Raw genomic sequence first — 14124 nt, 5'->3', positions numbered from 1 at the left:
TGAGTCAGAATGGAGGAGAAAAGAGAACTGTCACTCTTTAAACCCCTCCGCCTATAAGCTCGGTAGACAGCTCACATGCTTATTTTAAGAGCAAGACCAGATCTTTTTTTCGCTATTCAGTTTGCATCTAGAACTGTACAACTGCGCAGACCTGTTTCTTTTTGCTTTCCATAAATTATTACTCAAACCTTTTTACATTTTGCGGTCCCTAAACTGTTACGTCTGTATAAATTCCAGGGATTAGAGCTAACGTTTGGAGTGAGTGCAAAGTGCAGAAGGGTGCATCCAAGGCAAGCTCTGTTCATTGTATTTTAGTTTACACACCTCCTTATCTCAGCTGTCAAGAGGGAGGATTCGTTTCTACAGTAAGACACCCAGAGCACTAGAGATAGCGGTGTGGGAAAAGAGGGCTGGGAGGGAGAGAAAGGAGGAGTGCAAAGAACAGAGAATGACTGTGAGGGAGTGAGTGAGCATAACCCAGCCGCTGAGTGACTCTTGTATCCAAGGACGAAAGGTAGCAACGCATCCCAACGCCACTCTTCGCCCACGGACTGGTGTGAAGAAAACGAGGCAGACAGGCACTCGGTGCTCTTATAGACTCCACAACCTGCTGGCTCTTCTTCACAGGGCCTCCTGGGGCTTGACATGGCTGTGTGGGGGGTGTCAAGGCCGACGACTGAGCCGATCATGACCACATCCAGAGCGGACTACATTGAATGCTAGACCGATTTAGCTTGAGCGGGAGTTCCATTTTTACTGCCCAAAGCAAAAAAAAAAAAAAAGTGTGTTTCTCTGGTGTCATTGCGCCTAAACTGGCCCACGTTTGTGTATGTGTTTGGCAGAGGAGCAGACGGGAGAGGAGGTAGTAACAGGTGCTGCGTGCCAAGGTGGAGTTGGAGGTGCGGAGGAGAGGTGCAGATCATGGGTAAATCAAACAGCAAGCTCAAGCCAGAGGTGGTGGAGGAGTTGACAAGGAAAACCTACTGTGAGTACCTTCAGCTCTTTTCCTTTTGCCTTCATCCTGTTTCGTCTGTAGATAAGATCAAGGAAATCACGCGCCCGCTCACTTTTTTCAGCTGGCCTATATGAGAAGCATTCTGGCCACAGGTAAAAGTCATTACTATGTGGAGAGTATTATTTGAATGCATGTATGCAACACCAATGTATTTTGGTGTTGCATTTTTCAAACCACATGTTCTTGCCCACAGTGCTATATACAGACAATACAGTCAATAGCCTTGCCTGCTATTGCTATTTTATTGAGATTCTAAGCCAGCATCTCATTATCTGCAGAACAGTGCTACCAACTAAATGTCAGCTGGGAATACGCTGCCCCTTTGATTTAGAATTACATTTCGATGTTGTGTAACAAATTGTGATTGGTTCAGGTCTGGCAAAAGTTGTAATCAGCATCTTTAAATCACGCTGAAGGGATTTATGAATATGGAGATGCTGAAGACTTAGCGTCCGCTATCAGGCTGGGGGTTTGCTAGACATCACAATCTGACATTCATATGCATCTTATGGACAGAGAGAGGTAGATACAGTATAGATAGATAGAAATATATGTATAAAGAGAGGCTGAATCAATTCATGCTATGCTCTTCATGCTATAGGGACATTTGTAATTTCTAGGTTATTGTATAGCATTGCCTGGAGAGTGACAGGAAAGGTAGGATCAAGAGAGGGGATGACCCAGGTCAAAAGCTGGATTCTAATCCACAACATTTCAAGCACATGGACTCTATTGTTCCTATTGATTTATCAGGACATGGCAGATTGACAGAGTTAAGAATTGGCTCCTTTTACCTTGCCAATAGTAAATTAGTGACGATCTCTTTAAAAGCTAAAATGCCTTTTTCCCCTGCAGTTTTCATAACATTTGAGCAGATATCACATTGACAATTATCACAGATTGCCAATGTCTGCTCAAAAAACAGTAAATTATTAATCATTTGTGTGTTATTCTTGGAGCACAATATTATTGTTTGAACAGTACAGTGTGCAGGTGTGGGTGGGAGTTGACAGCCAATGGCTGCTTAATGACAGTGTTATTTGTGTAGTGGGTCTCTCCATAGCAGAACCAAGGAAGGCTGTTGTGGCAGGAAATTGCTGTGGAGGAAGATTGGGCTTCGTGCTGGGCTGGGCTGCTTGCTGCTGTCCTTTAGTCTCCCTCTCTCCCTCTCTCTCCCTCTCTCTCTCTCTCTCTCTCTCTCTCTACCTCCCTCTTGCTCTCTTTCTTTCTCTCTTACCCTTTCACCCTCTCTCTCTCGCTTTATCCCCTAATTGCCCTCTTTGAGCAGGGAATGGAATAGTATAATTAGGATCTTATCTGGTTAGCATCGCTGAGAGGGGCACCAAGCTTTCTCTCCCCGCATGATCACTCTCCCTTGTTCTGCTCCTGCTTGACGGAGACTCTTTATCATTTCTGCCTTCATCCTACTGCCTCTTTCTCTTGCTCTCTCCTATGAGAAGGTGTGTCTGCCGTTTTAGTCAACGGTTTCTTTTGGCTCCTGACAGATTGGGGACTTAGTAAATGTCTCTGTGCCTGTGTGTCTTGCTGTTTTAGTGGTAAGAGAAGTAGGGTAATTTTTTTCCCTAGCAAATAATGCCCTCTGTTGACAGGCAACCAACAATGCCAGGCTAAAAACATTTAGGCCTATGAGGCTTGCTATTCATTTCACCATTGTCTGTGAGTTCAGATGTCATTTCACTTTCTCTGTTGGCAGTGCAACAGAATATCTGTAGATACCTGTCTTCATTTTGTGGTAGGTTTGAAAATACTGAAACGTCTTTGTAAGCTAATCATTATTACCTTGTATATTAATCATTAAAACACTTAGCCAAAGGCAAAACTAAGCTAAGCAAAGACTCTGGCTAGCCAATGTTTTCCTGTTCTTTGTGAAAACGGGTTGAAAAATGGTTGGAATATTACCTGTGTTTAAAGAGAGGCTAAATCAACGCAGAAATGGTTTTCCAAATGGCTGCTCTCACATGGAAACACCAACAATCCTATCAAAATGACCGCAGGATGTACGCTAGGCCTATGTATTTGCATGATGATTTTGTAAGTTGTCAGAGCGGTGGAAGAGGCTCATAGTGACAGAGTGCAAGCTGGATGTATTCTTGCAGACCCTGCAGGGCCAACAGGCAGAGCGTGCCCTGCTCTCCTGCATGGGCCGATTGCATTACTGCCCACTGCCTCTGACCAAGTTATGTAATACATTTTTATTTAATCGTGGCCATGGTAAATTGCCTCAATTTTTGGCTGCATTGACTTTTGAGGCCAATTTAATGGTAGCTTGGCTTGGCTGACAGTCGTGAGATTGACCCTGACATTTATTGCCTAGGAATGGGTCACATGATGGGTTTCTTGGTGAAACGCTGAGCAAAGCAAATTGAGACCAAGATGTATGCAGGCGTAGACTACCTGACCTGCTGCCTTATTGATGGCCTCTGTATTACTCTGCTCTAGCACTGCAATAGTCACATTATGGAATGCATTGTGTAAACTATCTCGCTTGGTCAAAGGCTTGAGGATGTATCCTTTATAGCCCTTTTCGTGAATGTATTTTTGATCAGCTGAATGGGATCAGTGTAATGTGTTTCCCTCTCTGCTACAGTGTCTCAGTATTAGATTCAGTGGTAATTTCCCATAGAAAATGTCCTTTATTAATTTGTAGCGAGTAAAAGTCTAGCACTGAAACTCTCTGCTCCACAGTGAAACATTACAATATTGAAGAAACCGTAGATTAGCCTGCTGTTTGTTGTATTTATGGCAACACAAGGCTCTTGTGTTGCCCCAGGCCCAACAGAGGTGGTAATGGAAGGCCTCTATCCTCAGACTTATATCAGCATGTATTCAGAAAGTCTCTCTTGAAGGACCACCTGGTTAAACTAATGCCATTGATTTCCAGCCCTTGTTTTCAGCAGCAACCCCAGGGGTTGAGAAGACGAAAATTGCTTTTGGTTACTTGAGAGAGAGTAAAGAGACAAGGGGGAGCCATGAGGGATTGGTTGATTAGATACTGGCAGATAATAATGCTTGTGTGGGCATGATAACACTGATAACACATCCTGCTTCCTAAACTGTTCTCCTTCTTAAATCTGTTGCTGACCTTCATTCCTTCAACCTTGCTTGTGTTTGTATTGTTCCCTGTGGTTTATCCCCACCTGTCCACTACTATACTGGCTAGGATGAACTATTTGCTCATCTTCTTTGAGAGTGTATTAGAAATGGTGAATTCTAAAGTCAGCTAGACAAGGACATCTTCTTTTGATAGCATATTGCTGCTCTTTCATATTTTGGGTGTAGTTAGAGGACAGGTGTAAGAAAGGATTAGGCCAAGATGATCAACAATGTTACTACTTGGCACTTACTATTGCATCTAACAATAGCAAACTGCTTTTTTTCTAGGCCACCCAAAGTTTTTCCTCTGAGCTAATGTCACTTTTTATTTCTCTTACAGTTACAGAGAAAGAGGTGCAGCAGTGGTAAGTTGAGAGCATACATTTTTCATGAGAATTTCTCCATTCCTGATGGGAGACTAGTCATAGTCTCGGCTATGTGTCTTCACTGGCAAAACTCACAAGAAGCAGGGGCCTTATCTTGACCCACTTGCCAAACCCACTTTGTTGATTTAATTTCATAAATCCATGGATAGAGTATTTAAAGTTGGTTTGATAGTTTATTGTAAGCCGGCAGTCTTCTCCCTCACACTGCCCCGAAGACAGATGAGTTCTGAAAATAGCATGACTTTGAAGCCTGATGATACTCAGACTGAGTGACTTTGAAGGCTGATAACACTGATGCAAACACTTCCATGATGCATTCCTCAACAACCTTTTTGCTCTATTTGCAAGAGGGATTTCCGATAACAGAAAAATGGAGGGGGCAAAAGGTTGTTTTGTTTTCAGGCTCTTAATGACTACAAGATGACAGACAGAGCCTCCACGAGGTTGTCGATTAGTGATCCTACCTGTCAAATACCTATTGACACCATTAATCTGTGTGAGCCACAGCAGCATAGTCTTGCAGAGCTCTATCCCTTCTCTTATCTAAACCTGTACTTATTGTATCATGTACTTACATATCTCAAGATCAAACATATTAATATAACAGACACCTCTGGTCAGGGCAAATCACAGAACAGGGGCTGTCGGTGAGACTGATTACTTTTTAGGCATGCATTTCTGAATGCTTTTCTGAAGGCACAATTTGTCAGCCACCGGCTCATGGATGAGAGGCAATGCATCTTCATTATAGAGATGATTCATGCTTGAGCGTAGCCGTCCTTATTTGCTCACTGTATACTGCTGGTAGGCTATTGTTTCTCTGTACACGAAAAACAAAGAATAGCCTATATCAGAGGAGGGAGTGCTGTAATAAAGTGCTCACTCTTCCATGTTCACACTTTAGCTCTCCAGCTTTGGTTTTGCCTTTCACGGCGTAATTCTGCATGCATGAAAAGAGCAGTGCCTCGTGAGCTAGCTGCTAGCCGCATGCCCCCCCAGTTGGAGGGTTACGGGGGGAAGGAGCCGGGACGTATTCACAGCCACACAGCAGCAGCAGTAGCATTAGATACCACTGGGCATTGGCAGGTCCAGAGCCTCTGAGCTTGGCCCGTCTCTGGGGCTGCCTGAGTGTACTGGGGCGGAATACCCCCCACCCCCCACCCCCTCCCTCGGCTGTGCAGCCAGCTCACCATCACTCTCACTGTCTTTCACAGGAAAGTTTGCATGAGTCCTCACTTGAAGATCAGCAGCAATCAACACGGCTGAGTGTGAGGGATGAGAGGGAATTTTACCAGGGGAAATGCCAGATGGCGTGTAATTAGAGCACAGGCACAGACACAGAAGAATTAGCAGGGTTAGATAAATGCCTGTGTTGTGCATTAAATTTGTTCTCCATTCTAATTCTCTTCTAAGGGAACATCATTAGTATGCTAGGGGCTCACCTGAAATCAATAACAAAATGCCATAGCACAGTGATGTTCCTGCCAACTAGACAGGAGCAAAAGAAACATCCTGCACAACTCTTTAGCAACCACCAAGGTAGATGCCAAGTAGTAGAAGCCATTGCCAGTAATAAATACTTTATCTTCATTCTGGCTTCCTAGCGTAGTCTGATGCACAATGTCACATGTACTGTGTCCCTGCGAGTGCAGTGGGCAAAGTAGTTACATTAAGCCTACAGTTAGCTGACACTTAGCAAACATTTTTAGACGGGTACACCGCAATCTGTGCCTGCCGCATGTGTGACTCCACATGCAGTATGTTAAATGTTGTGTTAGTCATCCTTACAAGTACCTATCGCTATGGTCAAAAACAAGGATGGGTGAAACAGTGTCACAATAGCAGATGCGCTAAAGGCCCTAAACAAATTCATGTGACTAGCAGGACTGGCTAATGTGGGAGATTCATATTTGGGAGATGGGAATGTATGCAAGCATTTGATACATGAAATGCCAAAGTGAATGTTTTTCATCCACCTCAAATTACTGAACAGGGGCAAAATAATCACAGATTTTACCATTTGATGATAGATTTCCCATTCGCTATGGCTGCTATTCTGTCACCAGTAAGGGCTGCTTGCTGCAAAAACAGAAAAAAATGTGGGATACCAGGTATATATATAATTTACATCTGTAAACAATTCATTGGTTGCCTGGTATGATTCACATACAGTGGGCAATTTTTAAAAAACGAGAATTCAGGTGAAATGGGTCATCTTTGGATTATGATATGCATTGTGTGTTCTGCACTTTGAATACCAATTAGGTAGAATTCTGCATTGTAGTGAGCTAGGCTTTCATTTCCCTGCATATCTCCAGATAATGCAAATGTGAGAATTACATGGTTCTTTTCTCTTCTCGCTGAACTTTTCCCAGCTGCTCGTCAGAGCTCCTCTCCATTTCTTTGACTATGGAGCTGGCTTCATTATCTGCGAGGCAGATTAAAAGTAAAGGGTTTAAGAGTGAGGAGCCAAAGTGAGAGTGGAAGAGATCTGTCCTGGGCTTCATTCTTCATCAGAATACTCTCGCCCTGGCCTTAATTACAGCCTAGCCTTATTTTGAACAGCCTTGCCTGAATCACAGACGAACAAGCAATACTCCCGTACGTGAACCCACATCACATTTGCTGTTATTATTTCCCTGGCAATCTCCTTCTTCTTCTTCTTTTCATCTACCATTTCTTTTTGTTCAGGCTAGCACTCTCTTCCTTGCTCCCTGACCCATTACAGTCTTGTTAGCAGACTCCAATGCTGTGTTTCTTTATTGAGACATACAAGGAGACTGCCTACCTTTGAGTGACTGCGCTTCAAATTGGTTATGAAACGCTTCTATATTTAGGCTAACTGAGATGTTAAGTCACTCTCTAGATATGTCATTTCCAGGGGCGAGAGGAAGCTCACAGACTTATCTATCAGCTATGCATATTATCAAAAGAGGGCTGGAGAGTAATTTGATTAGAGTTAAACACTCTCTGGGCCTGCTATTTGATTAGGGCAATCGTCTTATCTGCTAACGAGACAAATAGCTCTGCGCTGTACCTTTTTGATCTAACATGCTCTTTCAAACTGAATCAGTAATGCTTACTGTACAAGCGAGGGAGTGACTCAAATCGTTTATCATTAACTGATCTCCAGTGTTGATTCTGTGTAATCTTTATGTTGTGAATGATACATTTGCTAACTTTTAAATCTGTGTTGTTTTTCTCAGGTACAAAGGCTTCATTAAGGATTGTCCAAGCGGGCAGCTAGATGCTGTGGGCTTCCAGAAGATATACAAGCAGTTCTTTCCTTTTGGAGATCCCACCAAGTTTGCCTCCTTTGTCTTCAACGTCTTTGATGAAAATAAGGTTTGTAATCCAATTCTATATGTTGCACTTTTCTTTTAGAAGGTAGCAAAGTATTCAAATTCCTGTTATTTTCAGTTGATAAACACACGGTTTTGAGATTGGCTCGTTGTCTGGGGTGGCTGCTAGATAAGGGAAGATATGTTAAAAGCAACAGTGTCTGTAAAGCCTTGAGGGTACAGTTAATCTAACGGCCTTTATTTAGAGGTCAAGCCAGCACGCGAGAACAAGAGCTCCTTCTGTCTGGCCAGCCAGAGGTTGCACAGAATGAAAGGGCGACATGATGCTATTGTTGCTCAAAACAAGTATAGAAATCCTATTCATTGTGCTGCTTTAATTATAATCTACACTCTGAGCCCTTTTTACTTGTTGCTTGTGTGAATTGCATACTGTCAGGTTAGTATACAGCAGAAGCTTATTTATCTGAAAACCCCTCGAGAGTGAAGGCTGTTAAGGAAAATTAAGTGTTTTGGACACTAAAGTGTGTTGAGATTCTAGACCAAAGCTTAATCAAAATATTATCAGGACATACATACACATTTGGAAGTGCTTTGTGCAGATTAATATGCTGTTTAAATTATTTTAATTGGAAGCATCTGTGATTTATACTGTATTCCAACTTTAGAATATATTGCAGTTTGTTCAGAAGGCCGATCGTTTCAGAAGTATAAAGTTCGGATAAACATGATTCTGCTGTATTTTTGACCAACATGATAGCTCTGCATGTATTTGAAGGCTTTCATTCCAATACACTTTTATACACATTTTGGAAACATTTTGCCGCCTGAAAATCGTCAGTCAGTATTTCAAAAAAACAGATGATTCTGTCCTCAAAAAGGGATATTTTGTAAGCAAAGATGTGAAGATGACTCATATCTTCAATAGTAACACATAATAGTAAGCCACACTTTTATGCCAGCAATCAATTTGTAATAGTAGGTGCCAAGTTTTTCAAAAGCTGCATATCTAGTTACCCTCTGCCAAGGAGGTTATGTTTTCGGTGCCGTTTGTTTGTTTGTCTGTCTGTTTGTCTGTTAGCAGGATTACAGAAAAACTACTGGCCCGATTTTCATGAAACTTCATGGAAGGGTGTAGCATGGGCCAAGGAAGAACCCATTAAATTTTGGAGTGGATCAGACTCACGAACAAGCAATAATAGCATGAACCTTGGCGGAGGTCTGCGCTCTCCAAGTGCCCTTCTAGTTCTGGGAATGAAACTCTTCCCTGTCTGTGTTACGTGGGCACGTCCTCCAAGCAGGATTTGAGGATATTATGATAAAGCACAGCTTAACTAGGCCCAACTCTGACAGCTAGATTTGTCTGAAGATCCCCTCCCCATTGCAAATTGTACAGGATGGTTCAAATTCTGTTTTGGAGGATGAGTTGTAGATGAACAGCTCCTGGTAGGTCTATGAGACCTCAGTGGTTTATTGACTTTGGTTAAGAGGCTTTGAGATCAGACAACCCCTCTGTCTGATGTTTATCTATGACCTTCATTAGTGTTAGGCACCCTATAGTTAGAGAACTCATTGATCATAAATAGTTTTTTTCTGACTTATGTAATGAGGATAATTTCTCAGTTTGATGTCTGTTTAGAAATGTCTGGCTGGTCAGATGTCTGGTAGAGATAAAGTCAGCTGTCCCCGAGGCCATGAAGAGCATTCAGCGTTCCTGCTGAGAGAAGAGTCATGACTTGACTCAGGCATTGTGCTTCCAGGTCGGGTGTCATAGTAGTAGGATGAGGGAAAAGCCTGTGTGATGCAAGTCAAGCCTATATGGTGACAATATGAATTAATCAATAGGTGATGGCTCCACTATCACAGAGTCAGTTTACATGCATTGTTGTTGTCCAGAAGCTGTTGTTTTCACTCAGCATATGAATGGCATTTCTTTTTATGCAGTGTCATGGTTTGATTTGTGTAGGTCCCATACAACTGATTGAGGTTGGAGTTCATAACTTGATGAGTTGAGTCTAAATTAGCAGTGTTCGTAAGTGCTGCTAATTTTGTATTTTCATTTTGTATTCGACCACTATCTGTGTTAGCAGCCGTTTCTATTTGCTACAAAGCGAGGCCTCAGAGTGGAACGCTGCAGGCCACAATTTTGGAGGGTAATTGGAAATTTTGAGCTGCTGTGGTAAGATGCTGTGCATGGCATTCTAACAAAAGCTAAGAGGAAATAAGTGTCAGGACAGATTATTTTTTTTACCTTGTCGGACAGAGTTATCTGCAAAGTCCATTCATGATGTGGAATCATTGGAAAAAGGTGAAACATCTTTGCCCCAAATATACAGTGGTTGTATATTTGTGCAGTATAACTTTCAGACTATGAGCCAGTAGCATCCATCTTACTAATGACCAGAGGTGACATATTTCTGCCTCAGGAGAGAGCCAGGTGCAGGGCAGAAATAGCAGCTGACTTGGAGCAAACGTCTGGCCCCGTTTTCAGCGGAATACAACGCGGAGTTTATGAAAGTACAGCAAGGAGTTCATGAAAGTACAGCGAGTGTGAAGTGAGATGTTCATCTTGTCTCTGGGCCATTCTGTCTCTGTCTCTCTCTCTTTCTCTTTCTCTCTCGCTTTCCCCGTCTGCCACGCTGTAGGATGGGCGCATCGAGTTCTCCGAGTTCATCCAGGCCTTGTCAGTTACCTCTCGGGGAACTCTGGATGAGAAGTTGAGATGTGAGTAGATGACCCCCTCCCCTTCCCTCCCCTCCCCTCCCCCAAGTGTGTCCTGACACTTAAATGACAGGATTTGGGGTTGATTGTTATGCATTGCATAACAAAGAGGGTTGGTGGCTCCTAGAGGACAGCAAATAAATGATTGTTAGACAAGCTACAGCAGGCTTTTGCGGCCTTGGAGTCAGGACCTTATTTGAAAATTGGGTCCCTAGAAAAACTTGTGGTCAAACTGAAATGTCTGTAACAATTCTTGATTGTTATTTTAAAATGAAAAACTACCACCATCAGCTTTTGAGCAACAGGGAAACCACTGTGAGAGCCATGCTGCCATGCTGCCTGTCATTGACCAGTTCTAAAGAGTAGCTTGATTTTTGTAGCTTTTAGAAATGAAACCATGTCTATGTGCTTTGTAATCAGTATAGATCATCTGTTTTAAATGTTGGGTTCACAGGACCCCATGCTGAGGTCAGAAAACTGGAGCTGCAGTAAATTGGTAAAACTCATCTATTTTTTAATGGTTTTCTCCATACAGGGGCGTTTAAATTATATGACCTTGATAACGATGGCTACATCACTCGCGATGAGATGTTGAATATCGTAGATGCCATATATCAGATGGTGGTAAGTCATACCAAACATTCAACATTTGAAACCTGAATCATTGGAACGCTACTATATATATTGTAACGGTTTTATATCTCAGGGGAACACGGTGGAGTTGCCAGAAGAAGAGAACACACCAGAGAAGAGGGTGGACCGTATTTTTGCAATGATGGACAAGGTTAGTGTTTTTCATGTCTAACTAATAATACACAAAAGACTGAAGTAATAAACACACTGGCTAATGCAGTAGCTGTAAAACTGCTTGATGTTACTTTCCACAGTGCAACATTCAACTTGGAATGATGCTGTGATACTAGTGCAGTAATGATTATTAGTTTACTATTGAAGAGGACTGGATGTGCCTTTGTTGCCCCCCCTGGGGCTTTGACGCAGACGCTGTTAAGTTTAGAGCTGTTAGCTGTAGCCATCGCAGCGTCACTAACACTGCCTGCAGTCTATAAACATCATAGATAGTCTTCTCCACCACCAGCGCCTAGTGCTAATGCCCGCTCTCAGAATCTACTCAGCTTCAGTGAAAGATGAGACGGAGCCTGCTTGGGCGTGTTTGTCAGCTGCATGCCCACTACTGCCAAGATCAGCCCATTGGACTAGCTGTACACAGCAGTGCTCAGTCATTTGTATTGGCGGAAGAGAGGGGCTACCATCCAAGTGCATTGAACCAGATCAGTCCAACAGTGTGGAACAGGAGTGACACATCATTTTACTTGAGAAGCACTTTTGCCCCCTGCTGGTAGCGTGGTGTAAAAGCATCCCAATCACTTCATGGTCTTCAGTTTCATTGTGTCCTCTGTTCTTCTTCCAGAATTCAGATGGCAAGCTGACTCTGCAGGAGTTTCAGGAGGGTTCAAAGGCAGATCCCTCTATTGTTCAGGCATTGTCTCTCTATGACGGACTTGTGTAGGAATGCAAGGTGAGTGGGGTATTAATGATCTACATGGCTACATAATTCTGTGCTTTGATTATTTTCAATTCCAAGCTGTGCTTTCACTCTGAGATAACAGAGTGATTGTTATTTTGTCTGAGGAAAGTATAAAAGAAAGGAAATTCAGACCGTGGGCTGAAAACAAAGTGAAGAAGCCATTGTCAGCTCCCAGTTTGTTCTTATGAATTATTCAAATGGCCTACTTGATTGCTGGCAATCAAGTAGTCTTGCAGTGTTGAGTGAAGAGCGAGTCAGCCTTCTCCCCCCGCCGCCTAATGCATTGCACTGGCCCCTGCCAATTGTTGCTGACATCCTGCTCAACGTGTTGTCAACTGTGAAGTGAGCCTGTGAGGACATGCATTTACCATGCTGTAGCACTGTTTACTGAGTAACTTGTATGCTATGAATATGTACAAGTATCTTGACACCACACATCATAATCAATTCAATGGTGATCGTTGTTACAATTTTCTCAGATGGATCCAACTCGGCATCCTGCAATGCATAATAAGCCAATCCAGCACCATCACACCTGTAACGGGAGGAAGTCACATGGTCTCCCACGTAAACTGCTCACCTGGAAGTGGACTGCGTGAAGTTTTGTCGCACGCCCGTCCGGCATTTGTGTCAGTAGCTGCACATCTACATTTCTACTAAGGATTGTGAAAATCTATATCCTTTGATGTGACGGAGCATTTAAAATATGTCAGCAAACCCTCAGTCATTTATCCGTGCTTCTAAAACTATGTGGCACTGCGTACGCCCTTAAATGTTGTGGACTGCGTGAGAGCATTTCTGCAAGCAAGGTGTTGTGGTTATGTACCGTGGACGGTCCAAGGAACTGAACTCCCTCAGAGACGGTGTTGTGCGTCTTGTTCACGTCAACCTTGAGATGCACGTGAACCGGTCGGAAGAACTGCGCTGCGCTGATTCATCACTTGGAGAGACTCTAAAGCTGGGAGCATCTGGAAAAACGTGTTACTTGCTGAGAGTGTGAACACTTAACTTAAGTTACAAAGCCGTATAGTGTATATTGTATAATGTAAATATGATTGTAATATTTTATTTTCTGCTTTGCTGCATTTCTGGGAATTTCTTCATAAAAATGGAATGAAGTTTGAAGTTTTATTTTTTAATCGAAGGTGTTCAAATGTATTGCACTGTATTTTTCAGCATTGTTGTAAGGGATTGCTTTTTTTCCCTCACATTCTGAGGTTTCCTTTTCCTGAGAGAATACCTTTTTTTTTATTTGAAGAAGAAAGTTGAAGGAGTGAGAGTTTTGTATGGATTCTTTTACTATGTTTGCATCCTATTGTGTTTTCATTTCCTGGTCAGCACCAGTGTCTAGTGTCTGCAGTCTTGCACAGCCACATCCTGAATGACATGACCAAGCAACACAGCAAATCCTCGCAGTTGACATCTGAATTGAGGCTCATTATTTCTTTTGAGAGCATCTACCCACCCTCTGTACACACAAAGTCTTGGTCATTGAGAGGCACAAACAGACATCAATTCTGGTTGTAAAGCTTTTGCGAGCTGTGTGGTTGCCACTGTCCACTTTGTATTTGTCCTGTGTGTTTTAAAGAAGCCAGAGCATGTGATGACGCCTTTTTTCTCAACCCTTGGTCATTTCAGTCTGAGCATCAAGATGTTTAATCAGCTTCACTGATTTTGCCTTATGCAAATGATAATTTACTAAATGATAAATGTCATTTACCTGTTGATTAAGAGTATAAGAGCACAGAATAAAATGCATTTAAGTGGCTAACTTTTCTATTATTCTTAGTCTTTACTTTGTATTTGAAGTGGATAGAAAATATTGTGTTTGATTTTTTTTTATATATATATACCAGTTTGTGAACAATTTTAACAGGCAGTTTTGTTTAATGCATAAGTGGAATTACTTTTGCTCAGATGTAAAATGATAAACCGTCCTAATGATAATCAAAGTTAAAGAGTAAATAATAGTAGAAAATAATCCAAGACCGCCCTCACACCCATTGCTTTGTATTGAAATTGGAATACATTATCACTCAAGTA

At 42.3% G+C, this 14124-nt stretch overlaps 2 protein-coding genes across 2 annotated transcripts in view; one reads left to right on the top strand and one right to left on the bottom strand.

Moving 5' to 3' along the window:
- The window catches only part of adamts13 (ADAM metallopeptidase with thrombospondin type 1 motif, 13), a 20264-nt gene extending 19575 nt beyond the window's left edge, over nucleotides 1-689 (bottom strand). The window contains exon 1 of the mRNA XM_071535319.1: nucleotides 494-689. Within this exon, the coding sequence (XP_071391420.1) occupies nucleotides 494-689 (196 nt within the window). The remainder of the gene's footprint in view (nucleotides 1-493) is intronic.
- Nucleotides 1-14124, top strand: part of ncs1b (neuronal calcium sensor 1b) — a 15272-nt gene extending 1148 nt beyond the window's left edge. The window contains exons 3-10 of the mRNA XM_071535320.1: nucleotides 843-985; nucleotides 4470-4494; nucleotides 7722-7860; nucleotides 10460-10538; nucleotides 11071-11159; nucleotides 11242-11319; nucleotides 11965-12072; nucleotides 12561-14124. Of these exons, the coding sequence (XP_071391421.1) occupies nucleotides 922-985; nucleotides 4470-4494; nucleotides 7722-7860; nucleotides 10460-10538; nucleotides 11071-11159; nucleotides 11242-11319; nucleotides 11965-12063 (573 nt within the window). The 5' untranslated portion in view covers nucleotides 843-921 and the 3' untranslated portion in view covers nucleotides 12064-12072; nucleotides 12561-14124. The remainder of the gene's footprint in view (nucleotides 1-842; nucleotides 986-4469; nucleotides 4495-7721; nucleotides 7861-10459; nucleotides 10539-11070; nucleotides 11160-11241; nucleotides 11320-11964; nucleotides 12073-12560) is intronic.

Source organism: Centroberyx affinis, unplaced genomic scaffold (assembly GCF_046629955.1).
Source record: "Centroberyx affinis isolate AG114_WGS23_722 - 3 ecotype Tasmania unplaced genomic scaffold, CSIRO-AGI_Caff_v1 ptg002689l_1, whole genome shotgun sequence".
NCBI classification, from domain to species: domain Eukaryota; kingdom Metazoa; phylum Chordata; class Actinopteri; order Beryciformes; family Berycidae; genus Centroberyx; species Centroberyx affinis.
The sequence above is the reverse complement of the archived record's forward strand: the minus strand, read 5'-3'. Positions and strand labels throughout refer to the sequence as shown.